At 44.7% G+C, this 19,961-nt stretch overlaps 1 protein-coding gene across 4 annotated transcripts; it reads left to right on the top strand.

The window, feature by feature from the left end:
- Positions 1-363: 363 nt before the first annotated feature.
- Positions 364-18,829, top strand: LOC118285300 (zinc finger and BTB domain-containing protein 7C). Of its 4 annotated transcripts, none has more exons than XM_047329590.1 (4): positions 364-489; positions 15,038-15,784; positions 15,903-16,576; positions 17,005-18,829. In XM_047329590.1, the coding sequence occupies exons 2-4, from the start codon at positions 15,065-15,067 to the stop codon at positions 17,624-17,626; spliced, it is 2,016 nt and encodes a 671-aa protein (XP_047185546.1). In that variant the 5' UTR covers positions 364-489; positions 15,038-15,064; the 3' UTR covers positions 17,627-18,829. The 4 variants fall into 4 exon arrangements, with proteins under 4 accessions (XP_047185546.1, XP_047185548.1, XP_047185547.1 ...); XM_047329592.1 differs by lacking the exon at positions 364-489 and adding an exon at positions 819-900; XM_047329591.1 differs by lacking the exon at positions 364-489 and adding an exon at positions 3,671-3,812.
- Positions 18,830-19,961: the final 1,132 nt, after the last annotated feature.

Genomic DNA, 19,961 nt, shown 5'->3' with positions numbered 1-19,961 from the left:
CCAGCGCTTGCTCCCGGTTTTGCGACAGCTCTCCAGCCTCGTCTCTGGCTCCACACCTTCAGGCCTCCATCCCATGTGCCCTTCTGACCCGGCCCCAAGGTTCAGCTTAGTCTATCCCCAACCACAACCATAGTCAAGCCTTGCAAGCAGGTTTTGAGGCTTGGCCTGTGAGCGTGTCACTCCCCTCCCCTAAGCACAGGTGGACTTGTAGGGAACGCTGCCAAATACTTTTGGTTTAGAGGGAGGGAGGGGTGTTGGCTGAGGCTGGTGGGTGTAGCAGTTTTTGTTTTGTTGTGTTTCTTAGATAACCGTTTCATGGAACGGTACCTTTTCACTCCCCCAAATGACACACCTTCAGAGCAAATTTGAGTCTCTATCTCGCCTGCTCTCACTTTCACATGTCTGCCCGTGCTGAGACAGTGTTGACTTTCCTGACAGGGTCTGAGTGAGTGAGAGAGGAACTGAACTCAAAACTTCTCTTTGTAAAAGGTCAGTAACTTCTCGCTGTCTTTTCTTTTCTCTTTTCTTTTTTCTTCGCTGCACTACTATTTCCCATATCCTTTAAAAAGTCATAATGAGAGTTTCATATTTTCTGTGTGTTGTGGCAAAATTTCAAAGCATGCAAGAGCTGTCTGTTACCCACTGAGCTCCAGAATCAGACTAAAGAATTGCTGACCTTTTGCAGAATCAGGTTCCCGTTTTAAATTGCAAGAGGGTCCATATATCAGACGTTTTTATCAAGGCATGTCCAGTAGCTCTCAGTGCTCTCCAGAAACCTCCCTGTGTGCTTCTTGCACCAGAAGTGCGTGCAGTGAAAGCCTCCTACTGCACACACACTGTAACAGGCACACACCGAGAAGGAAGCAAGTGAAAGCATGACAAAGCTGGAGCAGAACGAAAGTAGGATATCAATTTTAATCCTTCTTGCTACTGTCGTGGCGCCGTGATGAATTATAGTTCAGGATTTTTATTTCTGCACGATAATTTTCCTTGTCAGACTCACCTTCCTGCCATCAAGAAGCTGCTTGAGCAGTGGTAAGAGTAGTTGTGAAACCGTCTTGAGAGTTCGTCAGGTCTGTTAATGACACGGTGCTAATAAGACACATGGGATGACATCTGTCCTCCAGGAATCTATTTAATCATTTAGCAATCATACGCTCACAATTAACTTAAAATATAACCGCAGATTCAGTTTCTCTGCACAACAGATGTGGGGGCAGAAGTGTGACATTCAGAATAATTTAACTTTTTCCGATGTATTAAAGGTGTTAGCTTAAAGGATGCGGCTTCAGTGGTTAGTGGCAGTGACTTATTACACATTTCATATAAACTAGTTGGTCATCTACAAATTATTTCCGTTCCAGGTTGTGGTATGAAAAATTGAATAATGCTGTTTCTTAGCGGGAGAGCAAGGTCTACGAACAGGCACCATGTGAAAAACTGCAAAAAATAAAATGTACAAGTACGAATGAAAACATGCACTTTCTTATGAAAATGAAATGGTTATAAGCCTTCATCAACAAAATGTTTTAAAAAAAACTAGCAGAACTTACAGAGCTCTCTTCCTGTCACAGTAGGGGTTAGATGGGGATAAAAAGTCAAGTAGACACCACACCTACTTTTGTCAGGTGAGAGAGAGAGAGAGAGAGAGAGAGAGAGAGAGAGAGAGAGAGAGAGAGAGAGAGAGAGAGAGAAAGGGTGTCTCTCTGTCTCTTTCTCTCTCCAGGATTATCTGAATTTAACCTGATCCGCACAGACCTTTTGTTACAGGGCCTCTCTTACGTCAGTGTGTTTAACAAACATTACCTGAGGCAGATTTCATTCATATTTGAACAATCTCACCTATAGTGTACTGTATCTGATAAGCCTGTAGATCTTAGGAGAGCGTGTAGATGTATGCGAGAGCGTGAAGGCACTTGATTGAGAGAAAGGCAGACTTGAATCTGTCCAGTGAACGAGGGTGTGGCCTCATAATTGCGAATACGATGTGCTCAATGTGGGGCTGACGGAGTGAATGAGTCCATACGCCTTCTTCCCAACTGACGGTGTGTGGGCATGCCCATGTGACAGCACTGACACAAGGGATAAGCAATCAGATTTTAACCTCTCATGACACAGCTTATGACAGCTGTCCTGAAATCCAGACAGCAAAGAGTGAATTAACAGAACTGTGTGACAAAATGTCCCCAGAGTAGCGAGGTGTGCGCCCTCAACAGTACCAACTTCTTGTGTTCAAATCATTGCACTCGTGTGCTTCTGTGCCCGGCAGCCGCTTGTGCGAGCATGTGTGCGTGTCCGCCCTCCTCCGTAGGATGGAGGTCCAGGTTTTGTTGTGTGGAGTAGGTCTGGGTGAGTAAGCCGCCCCTCACAGATGAATAGAGGATGGGAGGAGGCCTGAAGAGGCTGCCGTGGGTGGGCGGCCCGAGCCCTGCCAAAAAAGCTCCTTCTGTGGGATTTGTGTACTTTTGTGTTCCTCACGAAACACAGCACCTGGCTCAAACGACAAAGCAGCCAGGGAGGCCGGCACTCGTACTCCCCGAGGTCGGCTCGATCGCACTGCTTAATCCTTCTACATGCTGTTATTTTTAAAAGCCCAACATGCCACCGTGACACACAGCACACAATCATGAGAAACACCGAGAAACATTTGTTTTGTAACATTAGACGTATTTTTCTGCATTACTCTTGATTTGCATTAGATCCCTTTAAGAATTTGTTATTTGCATCACTATATGACATTAGGTAACTCTATTTTCATTTTAAAGTCAAAGTTGATTTGACAAAATAACTTTCCACTTGATTATTAACTTTGAATTTTTATTTTATGAATTGCTTATAATACTGTGTGTTTTGCAGTGGCTTTGTGTTTCCAGTACAGTCAAAGTAATCTGACAAATATTTATGTCGCACATTTGAACGTCTGAAATGTCAGTGGCAGCCACAATTTGTAATGTGGTTATGCAATGAAGCATTTTTGCATACAGATTGTGGGTGTTTCCTGAATGTTACCTTGTAATTGAAAATAGGCCCCTGTAACCACTGGCAACCCACCTAGCCTCAGCCCATGGTGACAAGTGCAAAGAGACATGATTGTCAGCTTGATAACGAGGAAAAATGATCGCCCAGTAAATTTGAAAATTAAAGCTCTTCTCTATAGATCACAAAAAAGACGTCGCAGGGAACATACAGAGTCGAATGTCATTCGGCGTCAGGGAAATAGATGGAAGAAGAAAAAAAGGAGAAAGGGAGCAAAAAAGAGCACGATTTCATAATGTCTAAAAGAAAGATCTGGGTTGAATAAGTGGGTCCACCCACCTGTGTGTGAGAGGCAGTGAGAGAAAAAGCAGGGCTGGATGGCAGTTTTAGAGACATGAGTGTGTGGGTTAGGCTAGCTGGCCTGCTTATGCTATCTAATCACTGGGAGAGAAAGGAGAGAAGCATGCCTTGATCCACCCACCCACCCCAGACAAACAGCAGTTAGCCTACTAAGTACTATATGTGGTTGCCTGCAGCTCTGGGCCGTACATGGGTGAACGGAGAGAGAGAGAGAGAGAGAGAGAGAGAGAGAGAGAGAGAGAGAGAGAGAGATATGACAGAGTCTGCAGGCAACACATATTCAGCACAATTATGTCTCATTCTGTGCTGAGGGGAAAGAGAGATGTGTCAATCTGGAAGCAAGAACGGGTCACGACTGCATGTGAGACAGACTGAGGCACGCTTGTGTGTGTGTGTGTGTCTGTGTGCGTGTGTGTGTGTGTGTGTGTGTGTTTCATCTGTGAGAGAAGTTGGATATAATCCAGCTGATTTTTCAGGTAGGAATAAAACTAATGATAGTCCACTGGTGGATTTTTAGGCCAAATTTAAAAATTAGTAATGGGTTCCGTCACGGCGATAGCATGCAAACCGGTCAGGCACACATTCATGTACTGTATGTTAAAATTCTCTTTGTCTTCAATTATGAGCAGCCATGTCAACATGAATTATGTTTCTGCTGTATGGATTTTGCTGCTTTTGTCTCGTCACCTAGGTCAAAAAACAGATTACTTACCTGTGTGATACCTGAGTGGGTGTGATTGTCCAAAAATAGCTGACCTATGCATCACACTAGTATGTTTGTGAGTGTGCATGTGGTTCAATGTGCAAACGTGTGTGTGTGTGTGTGTGTGTGTGTGTGTGTCATGACAGGCATCTGTCTCCCTTGCCCTGCAGCCTGACTGGTTTTAATTAGGAGGTTCCAGAGTGCCCGAGGGCTCTCCTGCTGACACACACACACATGCGCACACACAAACATGCATACACACACACACTACCTGAGGGCAGACAGAGGCTGTCCCACCAAGGCTGGCCTCCTCCTCGTTATCACCATACGGCGTTGTCCTCATGCACCCCACGACCCTGGCAACACTCACACACACACACACACACACACACACACACACACACACACACACACACACACACACACACACAAATATTCACACGAAAAGCGAATCAAATGAACACAACACAGTAGAAGAATGCATTCAGAAGTACAAGCCTGGCAGTGGGGCTCGAGAGGTCCACTCCTTGTACCTTTTGTAGCATTTTCTGGCTCCAGAATTTTAATTTTCAAGGACATGAGAATAAAAGTGGATGAAAGTGACCTCCGACATGAAGAGTAATCATATTTGTCTCCGGTAAATCATCACCACAGACATTCAAGTTGTCTTCACACAAAATGCAGCAAGTTCATACAAAGCATCAGGGCCACCTGTGAAACACTGTTACTCTCTCCCAGCACTCGCAGTTCCAAATATGCAACTTGTGTACCTCGCCTCCCTTCTGGCGAAGCTTCCAATGCCGATTAGGATTTCTGAAATGGAGACAAAACAGGAGAAAGTTAAAGCACAAACAGAAAGGTCAGCAGTGAGCAAAGGCCCTCACCCATCTCAACCGAATAGCGTGCTCCAAGGTGAGTTGTAATGACCTCAGTGCGATGACAGATGGGTGTGTGTCTGTGAGAAATTGCCTTTGATTAAGCAAGGTACAGTGGGTTTTCACACAGGCCTCCCCTTGTGTTTAAAGCAGCATTGCATCTGTGCATGTGTCTCCGGCCTTGGACTTGTGGGGGTAGGGGGCGTAGACCTGGGAGACTGCTGCAATGCTCTATCTTTGGGCTGTGGGAGGGCGGACTGCCTCCCTTTCCTGCTCCTCTCCCACACCAAGCCACACCTGGCCTCCGAGACACCGGGGTAAAGGGCACAAGTCAGGCTGATTGAATTTTTCTGTCTCCTCTGTGAATTTATAGACAGCCTGAACAACTCTGCTGAACATATTTTCCACGTTATTGGGCAATATACACATTGCTACGTCATTTTAAACCTGTTGTGTATGGTCGGTCGGTGAGCTGTTGCTCTATTATGAATTCAAAGCTATATATGTACATTTTGAAATTGAAATATGCTCCAAAGAATATCTTAACGTGGAGAGGTGAAGATATTCCACTGTTGAGAGAGCCTTCTACAGTTTCTACCCAATCACAGACAATTTTTTGATCTGCTTTTGTGTTTCTCTGTGTCATAAATATGCAAAACAATTTGACAGGACACAGGGGGCAGCTTTCTACCATTATTATGTTCCTTTGAGTTTTGCAAAATTGTGGGTTTTAACTTTTTGTGGTTCTTCACACTACTTCCTCAGACACTTTAATGCAAACAAGTGAGTGCAACACTACGAACGGCTTTCCAGAGAGTCTGCAGTGGGCCAAAGGTGGGCCACTATCCCAACAAGAGTTAGTGGCCCACCTTTTCACGCATACTGCGCGACTAACTGGCAACGTGGGGTTACACACTACATGATCTTTCACCAGGAGAAACCAATACGTCATAGTGCTGCGCTCTAATTTGCTGCAGTTGTTGCCGACTCGTCCAGATATTGGCTGAGAGAAATACTGGGCTAATAAATCAACCAAGCATAAATTAAATGACACAAGAAGATCTTCAGATCTTACCAGCTGGTGCTGCTTTAAAAAACAACAGCACTGACTTAGAGTTGGAAACAGTCAACAAACAGAGGTGTCCCACGTTAAACATATTGTTGGCCCATGGATTCACGCTCGTCCCTACACGACTATGTCACTCGACAACAATGTCAGTCGACACTTGCTGAAACAGCTGATGCTGTTGATTTTTGGAGGACAGTCTTGGTTATCAACATAAAGTTGCAGCCTGCATTCAAGCTCAAACGACTATAAAACTCTTTTGCGTTCTGACACGATTTTACAAAGAGTACAAACTCGTTCTTTTCAAGCACAAGTCGGCCTTTGGCTGAACTATCCACCACTTTGTTTTTGTTGTACCAATGCAATGTGACGGTCTGAGCTGTTTTTGAGCTGTGCTTGTGCAAACAGCAACTGGGATATGTTTTTTTATCAAGTGAACACTGGTTCTAGTTTTATAAACCATCGCTGTGACACTGACGTAATCACTGCACACTTACCTACCGCAATTTCATTATGGGTGAATGTGCAGCTAACAAGAACACATAATTTACCAACTGATTGAACTCTGCCTGTCTGTTGATAACTGAATGGCAAGTTCTCATGTTTTGGAAGCGGTAACACTGTGTGGAGAGTGGGACGATCCAAATCAGTGACTCTGAATAGGGGACGTGATAACGCTTGCGTGTGTGTGTGTGCGTGTGTGTGTGTGTGTGTGTGTGTGGGAAAGTGATGCTTTCAAGCAGTCGAGATGTGGTTGCTGTGTGTCAAACAGTCGTGTCCGACAGTCAAGCAGTCTGGGATCACACAATGGAGCGGCCAAGAGTCAGTTTTGATGGGAGAAAACCTTTGAGTGAAGATTTCCCATGTCCCTAAAATAATATGAACAGCATTAGATGATCAGCATTCAGAGCAAAAAGGTCTTTACCTTCAAAGATTTGAATTTGTGACAATTATGAACTTGTCAGTAGGTGTGTAGTTGTGGCTATAGTGCTGCCACACATGGGAAGACTACAGCTCAGATTCAAGATATTTCTCTGTCGTCTTAGTGTTTGTGAGCAAGGTCTCCATATCAACTTTATGCAACGATGCTTCACACCCCACCCCCACTCCAAAGTGCCAATCTGGTGCCTCGGTCCGTGTGTCTTGCTGGGCGCAGCAGGTGACGGTAAACAGGTACGTTGAGATGCCAGACAGACAGACAAAACAGATGACTCGTGCTCAGCCCCTCGAATCCTGGAATCGTGTGTGACCGTTAACGCGCAGACTCACCACTTCTCGTGTGATTTACACAGTGTCTGTCCGTAGCATTGGACCGCTGGTTTGTGTCAGTCGCGGCCTATGAGTTTTGCAGCACGTGAGCCTGCACTTTCACATTGTTTCAAGGCTGTCCTCTCAGGTAGCACTTTACAGCCTGTGGCTCTGATGTCAGGGACGTGTTTAGAAAAAGATAGCCCATCTTATAGGATGGCAACTGTTGTTTTTCTGGCCGTCTGGCCGGCCTGCTAGCAGTTAGTGGCTCACCCTGTTTATATATACTAGATGCCAATGTGAGCTGGCCTCAGCTCTCACCCCGTACAAAACAGTGTAACCACCAGGGCATGGGCTGCGGTCCGCTTTGCTCCGTGTTTTCCCCAGGGGGAAGTGGGCATAGTCTGATGTACACTCTGATGTCTACTTGTTTGCGGAGGTTAACTCTACATAATTCGACTGCTTTCACAGTAGGACTGTCGCTTATGTTTTATGGACGGTCAGGAATTTTATATTTTTTTGTAGATTCGAAGGTCCACTTACCACAAAGAAAACAATGGCTCATTGCATAGTCTACTTTTATGAATGAAAACTGCTTGTATCAAATTGTTAAACTCAACAAATGAATAATTAATCTTTGAATGCAGAGCATATCCCTGAGCAGGTGAAGCTTTCCAAATGGAGGGAAGCTTAATTTAAAAAAAGTATAATAAAAGGCGTGGTTTTATGATGTCATACAGGACAGCCCAATGGCTGATTCAGATCCTGTGAATGTGCTACGTCACAGTAAAACATTTGATCCGACTGACACTTTCTTTTGTGTATCTCACTGCGTCATAAATACGCACACCTTTTGACATAACACAGGGAGCAGCTTTGTAAGCCATTCTCTGCTCACCACTTTTTCTTGACCTTGTGTGTCTATACCCAGAACTCTTTGTCTTATTTCTACACCTCTCTACATGGACTTCCTCCTCCTCCTCCTCCTCCTCCTCCTCTCAACAGACTGAGATGGTGGTGGTGCACTCGCCAACTGTTGCCCCGATTAAGGTGATCTTCTGACTCAAACCAGGACTCTGACATGGGTCTTTCTGCTCTCCTCGACAAAAATGGAAATAGGTCTGCACATAATCACTCATGGTATTTGTTGTCGTTTGTGGTTTAATTCTTTTGTCTCGGATAGTGTTTCCTTCGAAGTAAACACATTTAACTGAATCAGCCAGTTTCACTACAGGGTGTTTTCAGTAGTATGATGTGTTGAAGCATTACCGGGGGGCTGCATATGCCCAGTGTGCACCTTTTGTCACACGTCTAAATTCCTGAACCATGCACAGAGTTGGTTAATTGTTCGTCTTATAGAATTAACTTTTGGACAGAACAGTATTACAGGTGTAAAACTGAAAGTAACTGTCTTTAAGTGGCAGTTGTGTTGCTGCTTCTGTCCATCTCCTCGTCTCAGCCTGAGACTATAACCGACAGAGGGGCACAAAATAGTTCTCCAACTTTTCTGTATTTTTTTCTCCCTTTCCTTTTTTAACCCTCCCTCAGTCTCCCCAAACAACCCCTTCAATTTCTTTGCCCCGGTCCCTTTATACCAATATCCACTCTAACACAACTAAAAATTCATTTTGTCTGACCTAAATCAGAGGGTGTCTGCGCCATGGGCTTATTACACAGTGCGCTTAAACTTGTGTTGTGGAGGAGGATGGGGTATTATTATCTTCCAGCTACCCACCCTGCTATAAAAACTAGTGGTGCGACATCTCCACAGTGCAGTGCTGCTGCCCTCCCTCCCTTCCTCTCACTCCCTCGCTCGTCCTACACGAACCACACACAACAGTGAGGCTGACTCTAAACTCCACACAAGCCACGCTGCCTGCTTCCCAGACAGACCCAAGAATCACACTCTGCTCTCCTCTGCTGCGCCGCTTGTGCTGCTCTCCATTGGATATTCCTCCCTGGGTGTTTTTTATTTATTTTTTCATTCTTGTGAATGGGCAACCATGGCCGGTGTGAGGAGCTTGTGAATGGACTGACTGGCTGCCTGGCTGAATGATTGACAGGCTCGCAGAAGAGAGAGGGGCAGCTGCGTTTCAATCACAGAGGGCAATGCTGAGAGGTCAAGCGAGGAGCCCTTGGTAGTCTGGAAATAAAGAGACACGCGAGGGAAATCGAGAAAGTGAAGGTACGGTAGGTGAAGGCTTCTTGAGACCTGTGCGATGCTGGAGAACATGTCAAGATGTGTGAATGTATGCGGATGCCAGACTTCTGGAGCATGCACGTGGGCGCGTGTCTTTGCATATATGTGTATATTAATCACATTGTTGCAGTGTGTGTGTGTGTGTTTGTGTGAAGTTTCCACTCCCGCGTTATTCTTCGTTGTGCACACGTGTATCACTTTGAGTTTATATGAATGTTGTAGCCTTCTGCTCCAGATCATAAAGGCCTGACAAGGTGCAAACAGGCCAATAAAGTCACTTAATGACTCGTGTAATTATTCCGCCCGTAGAGTAAATATTGTGCCATAAAAGTCTGGAAATAGCATAGAGCGTTTATGGCATCACAACATGTCTCTGAAGTGACAAACATTTCCACTCAACTATGTGTTTTGTCTCCAGCGGTAATTATACATTTCCCTTTTAGATATTACACATATCTGTACGACATTCTCCTTTAAATCCAAAACAAATATTCAGGTAATTCATTAACCTAAAAGAGGTGTTTGGGACTGCGGCCGAAATAAAAACATGTTTTGTATTTTAGGCCGAGCTGCAAATTATTGTTTACAGCCAGTCCGCTCACAGACCTCTTACCTCATCTAGTTACAAAACGCAGTGACCAGTAATACCATCAGAACTGTTTACAAGCTGTTGTTTTTCTAATATATTCAAGAGTCAGGGTTTCTATGCACTCGCTAAATTCTTTACTGGAATTATGTGCAGAAAATCATGTTAAAAACTCTGAAAATGTAGAATACAGTTAAAACACAGGGAATTCTTTTGCATTAAAAAATGCTGTCGCAGTTGTATCACATATTGTTAGGTCCCTTTGACGCACCAGCTCAACAGGCTCCCAAATTGTGCCAAATATGAATAAAGATCAGTGTCGTGCCAATCACCTGTTTGCTTAATCACCTATTGTAAGTGTCTCATTAGCTTCAGTCATTGTTTAACCTTCACCTGCCGCTGTGTAACAAAAGCTCTTGAATTTAGTTTTCATCATGATTATGCACGTTCAGATTCAAGATACCCACACAATGTTTGTTTTTTCTGGAGCTCAGTTGTGCATGTCTAAAACTAAAACTAAAAGAGATGACATTTTTAACCAAAGTTAAACTGTAACCACATTTCGCCTCAAAAACAAATAATATTATTCCATCTTTGCTTGTGGTGCTTCTTTTCATGGGGGGTTTATATTCAGGCCAAGCAAAGACAGAGAAGTGCACAAGCAGATGTAGAATAAGAAACAATCTTTCCTTCATTTCACGGAGGATAGACTAGAAGCGACATTGTCAATCGGTCCACCGATATTGAGCAGCATAAACTTTTGCTTACTTTGGGGTGAGAGAGATAATGGTTTGCGGCTGTGGGCTCCCCTAAAGGATTTAAGAGATGACACTTTTAAGGAGCCGAGCGAGTTAAATTGACCCCCTTAATCTCTTAAAACTAGATTGGGCGTTTACTTTAAATGATTGTGTTCCATCACACTTCTAATGAATTATTGAGTGAACCAATTGAAGGCATAAAATGTAGATCTTTTTGCCAAAAATAATAATTGTGTACGATAAAATATAGCAGCGAATGTATCGTTAAACCTGTGGAAACATTTGAGCGAGAATTTGATTATAGCCACGCTAATGCTGCGAGACTGTAGGAAGTTTCCCAGGCCGATTTTCTGTGAAGACTATATTTATTTTTATTTATCAGTCCAAAATTAAATTGATGATATTTAACAATATGTACGGCAGAATCATTTTCATAAGCCCCCCCCCCCCCATTTGTTCTGTAACAGTGTAAAGGTGGCACAGGTTTGCACCGAACTCTGTAAACTTCGCCTAAAAATAGTTCTGGGTGATATTCAACTTTTAGGCGAAAAATTGTGCAACTAAGCGCTCAGGTTTTTTTGCTCTGACATTTCATCATTCTCATATAGATGAATACGCAGCCAGTGTTGTGTAACTGCCATTATACGCTGCCCACCTGCTGTAACTGACAGCAATTAAGATAATAAAAAATTTAAAACCTCCCCCTACGCACCTACAGGCTCAAGACACTTAAAACACTCGCGAAACAGGTGACCTGGTGTATTACTGGTGATAATGGACTCCCTTACACAGCAGGTCAAATGAATTTCCTCTCCTCATAAGGGGATGGAATTTTGTCTGTCAATACGATAAATGATTGGCCGCCCAATTGTCCACCTGTGACAGTTGTTTAGCAGGTTGTTTGCAACGGGCCGTCGCTGACAGGGGTAAACTTTGCCGGCTGGTGATTTAGCCTGTGGGTCAGGTGGATGCAATGGCCTGACAGGGATAAACCAGGCTCCGGGTGTTGTAGCTTCGAGGCCAAATGAGTGTCTGCCCGTGACAAGGGGTTGAGATGGACATTAGCTGCTGATTTGTGGCCTGAGCGGTCAGGGCTGGGGACAAGTTAGTCCACTCTGCTCTGGACATAATGATGGTACAGCTGCAACAGGGACACAGAGAGGAGGAACAGGAGGAGGAGGAGGAGGAGGAAGAGGAGAATGATTAGGAGGAGGAGGTGGCGGTGGCCAGAGCCCGGAAAGCAGATGAAGTTCTTGGGAGAAAGACGGCGGCGAATGGAGGTGACACATAATTTGGGGTGGGAGTGCTGAGTTGAAAGTGTCAGTGACTAAGTGAGGCATGAGAGGAGACGTGGCCAGTACAGGCAGCGGGGAAGAGGCCACATTGTCCATTATGTCAATTTCGTGATTAAGTCGGTTCTTAGCTAGAATCACACCTTGAAACAAGGTCCCTGTCCAGCAAGTTAATTCAGTGATGCCTGTGTGATGAACAGAAATAGTTGCTGCAGCTGATAATAATCGCATAAAAAAAAAAGATATGATTTCCACAATTTATTAATTTAAAAACAGTGTTGCCTTTTAATGGCAGGTTGATACAGGCTGGCGACCTTTTATGGAGTCAGTTTTATTGCAAAAAAAACTAAAAAACATTCGATGGTCCTTCCATGACTCTGCCAGAAAAGTAGGACCGATATAGAGCCAACAGACCTAAACAGTAATTATCAGAGCCCTTTCACAAGACGTCCCCACCCTGGCTGCTCTTATGGGTGAGGGGGGTGTGTGTGTAGGAAGGGTTAAGGCTGTTTGGCTGATGAAATGTCGCTCCAGGACCTTGTGGTGCGAAAGCTGTGCCCTCCTCCCCTCCCTGTCTATGTGGCACATCCTCCTCAGATCCTCTCCACATTGTAATTAGGGGCAGGCCGCTAAGAGCTAGCGGCAGGCAAACAGTGGGAATAGAGGGGAGTGGCGCTCGCCCGGGCACAAGGCGAGCAAACAGCAACAGCCGCACGTGTCCCATAGTTCCAGGAGTGGGTGGGATGGAATCGCGAGCAAACGAATGACAGTGAGTTCACCAAGCCCTCCCAGTCAGACTCTTTTTCTCTCCTTCTTATCCACTCAGGGTTGTTCCAAGTTCTGCACCATTGTTTGCCTTGGCAGGCTGTCACAGGGAGGGGCCCCTCCACTGCTGTTTGTGCAACCTGTTAGGGAACTTTCAGGGCCATACGATCTCTCCTTTGCTCTTTCACTTGAGATCCTCTCACCTTTTACCCAAGATAATACTTATGTGGATGTTACATGTGGTGTGAAATGTAGTAGGGGGAAAAAAAGGGATATTATTCTTTTCTTTGTGGAGGCAACACTTATCTGGAGAGGACACGGAGAGAAGTTTTAATGTGCGGTCTGTCACAGGATTTGTGCTGCACTTATAGGATCAGTTTGATATTTAACACATCAATATTTTAAAATATTTTTCTTTCATTCACTGTAACCTCATTGTGACTTCCTCCTTCGCTCTTCTGTTCCACTTTCCCCCTCAAAGAATTTGCACAGGTCTGTGGGTCTACATCCTACAGTATATACCACCGCCCCTCCCTAGAAATTTTAATTATGTCCACACTGTATCAATGGCATGAACATAGCAACAGTTACCTAGCAACAAGATCGACAAGAATAAACTATATGTAAGATTGGTACCCAACTTGCATGCCTGCAGGTGAACTGAGGGATTCTCTCTTCTCTTTATTTCATTTTGTATGAAATAACCCTAACCCTTCTCTGTTGTGATCTGCTGCGGCACAGGAAAAAAAAGACAGTGAGACACACGGGGGTGTGTGTGTGTGTGTGTGTGTGAGAGAGAGAGTCTGTGCGGCTGCAGCTCTGGACCAGTTAGCGCCAGTCAACAATGCAGCTGTGGTGAGCAGGGCCGCTTCAAAGTATTTATCTACACATGCCTCCAGTGACCACCAAGTGTGGACGGCTGAGTTTAAGCTCTATTCATAGATGTGAATGAATGAGCACTCTGCCAGAGGGAGTTTTATCACTGTAACTGTAAACAACAGCACAGTGAATCAACAGGTAGGAACTCAGGCAGCCGTGGGATGAGGATTTCAAGACCGGGCACGGATTTGCTCGTATCGTTGGTGCAATATCTGCTGTCGCTGCGTGCTGCAATTCAAATGAGCCCGAGGTGAGGACAGAGTGCAAACCGAGCAATTTGACAGGATACGGCGTCTAGAATCTGACCTCCTTTGTTCTTCTCACCACATCCCAATCGCACTGTGTACATCTGAAACGGAGGAATCAGCTCTGTGCTCATATCTGGTGGAGACAGACGAGAGGGATGGACGTCAGGAACATTACCGATGAATCTATCACGCTTTCATCAGCCAAAAAAACTCTCAGTGTCAGAAACCGTGACAGTATATTCAAGATTAAATACGACCCGTTTTCATTACCAAAAATGAGACACGCTGTATTGTTGTCTCTGCTGCACAGATGGCACGCAAACACACATGCGCGTACAATATATTTCAATAAAGCAGGACTCATTGTGTCACTCATTGTGTTGAGAATATCAGCTTCGCTTGAGAGTCTCCGCTCTATTGAAGTATCAAGGCTTTAAAAAGTAAAAATCCTTCGTCTGATAAATGGATGCTGCTTGTTATCAAACGGAGGTGCAGGTGTGAGCTGAGCTCAGGGTCACTTGTTTAAAACAGCGTTTCAGATCCCGTTTAATTATTTGCCTTAGCAGGTTTGAATGAATGTGGTTTAACATCCAGTGAATTGTGCTTTTGGGAAAGAAAAGTCCCTGGGGAGCGTTCAAAAATCCCGAGACTTACAAACAACGCTTACAACAGCTGTAAAAGTACAGTGTCTCGCCTCCATCTCTTCACAATGAGAAATATTTTTTCACTCCTCACCACAGTTGCTCTTTGTTTTTACAATAAAGCAGCAATATAGTGTTTTGGGGTTGTGTACAAAATGAGTGAAGATATATGGCACCTCTGTCATCCCTTTTCCAAATAGGAAATGCAATCACATCCCTGGAAATGTGTTCACAAACCTTTTTTATTGTGTGACAGATTCAATATGTTTTTGATCCAGACGGAACTTCAAGCGTTTTCAAATCTCGAAAAGATTGTTGAAATATCTTCTAAACTGTTGTAAATGTCAAACAACCTTGTGGGTATTGAAATATTACCGTTTCTGTTTGACCTTCTTATTCAAGTGTCATTAAACGGTTCAATGTTACTGTCTCCCATCTAGAAAACCAAAAGAAACAAAGAGAGGAGAATGGTTCATCACAGAGAAGACGACCTGATTGGGATCCCCTTCCCGAATCACAGCAGCGACGTCCTCTGCAGCCTCAATGAGCAGCGTCGCGACGGACTGCTCTGCGATGTAATCCTCATTGTAAGTGACCAGGAGTACCGCACCCACCGCTCCGTTCTGGCCGCCTGCAGCCAGTACTTCAAAAAGCTATTCACTGTGGCCACCACTGACGGCGGAGATGCCCACCACACAGCTGCCATGTATGAAATTGACTTTGTTGCCCCGGAGTGTCTCACAGCCATCCTGGAGTTCGCCTACACTTCAACTCTCACCGTGACGGCGTCCAACGTCAAAGAGATCCTGAACGCAGCTCAGATGCTGGAGATCCCGTGCATCATCAACGTCTGCCTGGAGATCATGGACAGCGGGGGTGGGGGCTGTGGAGGCGGGGGACGGAGAGAGGGGGGGGCGGAGGAGGAGGAGGAAGAGGAGGATGCGGAGGAAGATGAGGAGGAGGAAGAGGAGGAGGAGGATGAAGAGGAGGATGCGCGCTCGAGGAAGGATGAGCAAGATGAAGAGGAGGACAACACCAGCGAGCGGTCGCTGGAGAGCAGGGGGGAGCAGACGCCCCCGGGGGCTGAGGATTTGCAGCCTCCGGGCAACTCCACATTCCACCGGCAGTTTGACCTGCACAGAGAGTCGCCACGGTCACAGTCCTCAGACAACATGAGAGCCAAACAGGTAGGGTCACTCGACCTTTACCAATGGTACTAATCTTGTATTTTCATGTCACAAAATACCTTGAAACGACAGTTTCTATGTGTGAAAGGCTTATGATGAAGTTGTTGTTGTGTTGCAGGAGAGTATGGAGAGTCGGGCTCTGAAGGACTTTTCCATAGAGTCTCTCCTCCAGGAAGGGCTGTATCCCCGTATGTCAACACTGGATCGGAGGGCCAGCTTCTCTCCGCTCCTCCCAGGCTTCTACCCCTCCATGTGGGCCGCGGAGTTCCCGGCCTTCCCACAGCAGCTCCTGGACCCTGGCCACCATCAGCATCACCACGCAGGCGCTTCGCTGCAAACCAGGCTCCCCCACGCGTTCTCCACCTCTGCCCCACCCGAGGCCTCCAGGCCGCTCGACCTAGCTGTGAAAAGAGAGATCATAAAGGAGGAGATGAAAGAGGAAGTCCCACCCAGTCTGCTCCACGGCGACTTCCTGAAGGAGTTTGTCAGCTCGGGCTTAGGCGGCACCGTGAACGCTGGGTCGGTGGCGTCAGAGGGTCACGCTCTGGGTCAGATCAAGGATGAAGCTGACTTCCGCTCGTACTTGAGCTTCCTGAGCTCTGCGTCCCACCTGGGGGCGCTCTTCCCTCCCTGGCAGCTCGAGGAGGAGAGGAAGATGAAGCCCAAAGCGTCACAGCAGTGTCCAATCTGCAACAAAGTCATCCAAGGGGCTGGGAAACTGCCGCGGCACATGAGGACGCACACCGGAGAGAAACCATACATGTGCACCATCTGCGAAGTACGATTCACCAGGTCTGTGAAACAAGCGCTGCAAGAGCTTCATTTTGACAAGCCACGTAGAGATCATGTTGAGATTTTAATGTTCCTGTTTTGACCAGAAAGCACCGGGTTATGTTAAACAGCACAGTTAACGGAAAAGTGCCCCATGCTCCGCTGTCTGAGGTGAATCTGTTTTCACCTCATTTGAATATCAAAGAGCTGAAAGTGGAAAGCCCCCTCTGCAGCTTTCTTTGCATTAGTGATATCTCTCTGTACTGCATCCTTCTTCAGCTGCATTTTAGAGCAGAACATTGTTAGTGTTGTCAGTGCATATATTAAATCGATCAGATCCTCTTCGAATACAGTACGGCTTTTTCAACTCAAAGAAATGCAGTTTGTGTGAGCCTTTCAACCCATGACATAATTGTTAGAAAACACCTGTGTTTTTCTTCTTTTCTCAGACAAGACAAGCTTAAGATCCACATGAGGAAGCACACGGGTGAGCGCCCCTACATCTGCCTCCACTGCAACTCCAAGTTTGTCCACAACTACGACCTGAAGAACCACCTGCGAATCCACACGGGCGTCCGTCCGTACCAGTGCGAGCACTGCTACAAAAGTTTCACACGCTCTGACCACCTGCACCGACACATCAAGAGGCAGAGCTGCCGAATCTCCCGCCCCCGGCGAGGACGAAAGCCAGCTGCCTGGCGGTCCACACCCAACACCAGCTTCCTGTGCCCCCCCAGCGCTGCCAGCAACCGCTTTGAGCAGAATGGGCTGAGCTCTGCGTACCAGGCGGTCAAGAGTCACGGACTTGGGGAGATGCTTGGCCTCGGCAGCAGGGGTCTGGGATTTAAGAGCGTGGATGGTGCGGGCATGGAGAGCAGGGAGGAACGGCGAGCAGAGGGGAAGCACACTGCAGAGGAGGAGAGGGCGAGAGAAGGGAGGCAGAGGGGAGTGTTTGCCTTCGCTCTGGCTGGAGAAGAAGTGCTTACCCGCTCTCCATTTTATGCTGCGACCTCTGACCCCTGGACCATGAGGCTGGAGCGTGCTCCACCCATCTCTGAGTCAGCCAAATGAACTGTGGTCTGTAGAAGACGACAAAAGACAAGAAACAAAATCTCTATAATCTCTGTGTCTTTCTGCTCCGGGAAGCTAAAGCACCTTTTTTTTTTTTTTTTAAACTGAAAGAGTGAGATCAGTGAACTTGATTATAATCATTCTCTTTTTCTAAAACACAATCAGATTCATAGATTTCAACCCTTAATAATAGTTTCAGCCCTGTGAATGTTTGCAAATACTTTGAAAGCATTTAAGGAGAGGCAGAAAGTTTGACAATGCTGATGTGGAAAACATATCAGGATACAGTTATGTGTTATTTGAATCATTTATTGACACATTTTCTGAAACTGAATAAGTTTAAAAAAACTACCATATTTCTACAATGTCCTCTGAGGCAAGATGTGGTGGGGCATTGTATAAAATTAAAATGTAGTGTAGAAAAATTGTTATAAGAACAGAAACATTTCCCTTTCATAATGAATAAGGGAAGAGGAGTAGACATAAATAAATGAAATAAAATTTTAATAAATAAAAAAGCCTTTATCCCAACATTTCACAATGAGGTTTATTTTGAATAGCTGTGTTTAGGTGTTCAACAGGGATCAGTATTTGCCAAAAAAACACCATTAACAATGATTATTAAATTGCAGCGGGGCAAAGTCTGACCCCTATGCCGTGCATGTACGTTTTATTATTTTTTAAATTATAATCCAAAACCAAGGCAACCCACTTGAAGTCTAATAAATCATGATATTTGATAACGTGTTCTTATCCTTCCACTGCCTTGTTCTGTTTTAAGCTCCTCGTCTGCACTATTGTACATAGACACAACCTTTTGGCCATTGTGGTGTTAAATACGGTTGCATTGCTGATACTGCTTTTTTTTTCTTTTTTAAAGATGAAAGACTCTGAGGCATCCATCCAAACATGTGTACTTTGATATTTCCCAGACTTGAATATGACTTTGTTTTAACGTTTTGATGTATATTTCTGACTAATCCAACTGCCGCTTCAGCTCTTCAGTATGCTTGTGGGGTTATTTTGTTTCTGCTGAAAAAGTTTTCATATAATGTTAATCTCTGATTTGTGTATAAAGAAGTTCCAAAAGGATTTGAATTGAAATGGGAAAAAGTATTTTCTTGCTATTTATGCATATTTAAATGAATGAGCCTTGGCTATATTTTGCAAATCGTTTTATAAATACACTAAGTGTTGAACTTTGCTGTTGTCTGGGAGTATTATTTACCAGAAAATGTGTGTGTCTGTGTGTGTATGTGTGTGTGTGTGTGTGTGCGTGCGTGCGTGTGTGCGTGTGTGTGTGTGTGTTGAAAGTAAGGGTTAGGGTTAGGGTTTGTGGTTATTTAACTGTTATTGTTTATGTAACTGTTATTATTTTTAATGTTAGGGCAATGGTATATGTGCATGAATATTTGCTTGCATGTTTGCATGCCACATAACATTACATTTAAGACCTATGAGATGGAATTTTAAATTGCACAAAAGTCAACGAGAAAATTATATATAAAACAGCAAAGAAAACAACAACCCACAAACATTGATATAATATAATTACCGTGAAATTCAACAGCCAGTAGAAAGTCAGTTCATGACTATGATTAATGCAGTTTTATTTACAAAGAATTCCTTTCACAAAATGTACACATCACATAATTTAACCCAGAATATTAATTTGGTTAAAAGAAATGCATTAATGCATCAATTCATAATTTAAGAATACTGATGCTGCTAAGACTCATTCAGTCTCGTCAAACTTGTGGATATGATATTTTATACCCTTCTTAATCAAATCTTTACAGTGAGATTATTCACTGAAGTGTAGCTTTGTCTTCTTTTTTAAAAATTTGAGTTCTAAATGCTTTTGATCTCAGCGTTTGGTTTCAACTAGTTTGGCCACGGGCGGGGTATTGTTCTGTTTCTTTGTCCTGACCTCTAGTGGGAAATAACTGTAACTACACTCTATGTGTGTGTGTGTGTGTGTGTGTGTGTGTGTGTGTGTGTGTGTGTGTGTGTGTGTGTGTGTGTGTGTGTGTGCTTTTGCTTGTCTTTTTATTGTTGTGTGAACCAATGTTGGTTTAAACCAACGTTGTGTGGACATTTTGATGTTGTGAGGACATTATGTCTGGTCCTCACTTTTTCAAAGGGCTGTTTGAGGGTTAAGACTTGGTTTTGGGTTAGGGTTAGTTGGGGTTAAGCATCTAGTTGTGATGGTTAAGGTTAAGGTAAGGGGCTAGGGAAGGCATTATGTCAATGGGTGTCCTCACAGGGTTAGGGTCAGCTGCCTTTTCCAAAAAGAAGAAAGGTGGACTGTGTGTACAGGTTTTTCCTATCCAGA

The sequence above is a fragment of the Scophthalmus maximus genome, chromosome 20 (assembly GCF_022379125.1).
Source record: "Scophthalmus maximus strain ysfricsl-2021 chromosome 20, ASM2237912v1, whole genome shotgun sequence".
Lineage (NCBI taxonomy): Eukaryota > Metazoa > Chordata > Actinopteri > Pleuronectiformes > Scophthalmidae > Scophthalmus > Scophthalmus maximus.
Note: the sequence above shows the minus strand (reverse complement) of the source record. Positions and strands in the feature narration are given on the sequence as shown.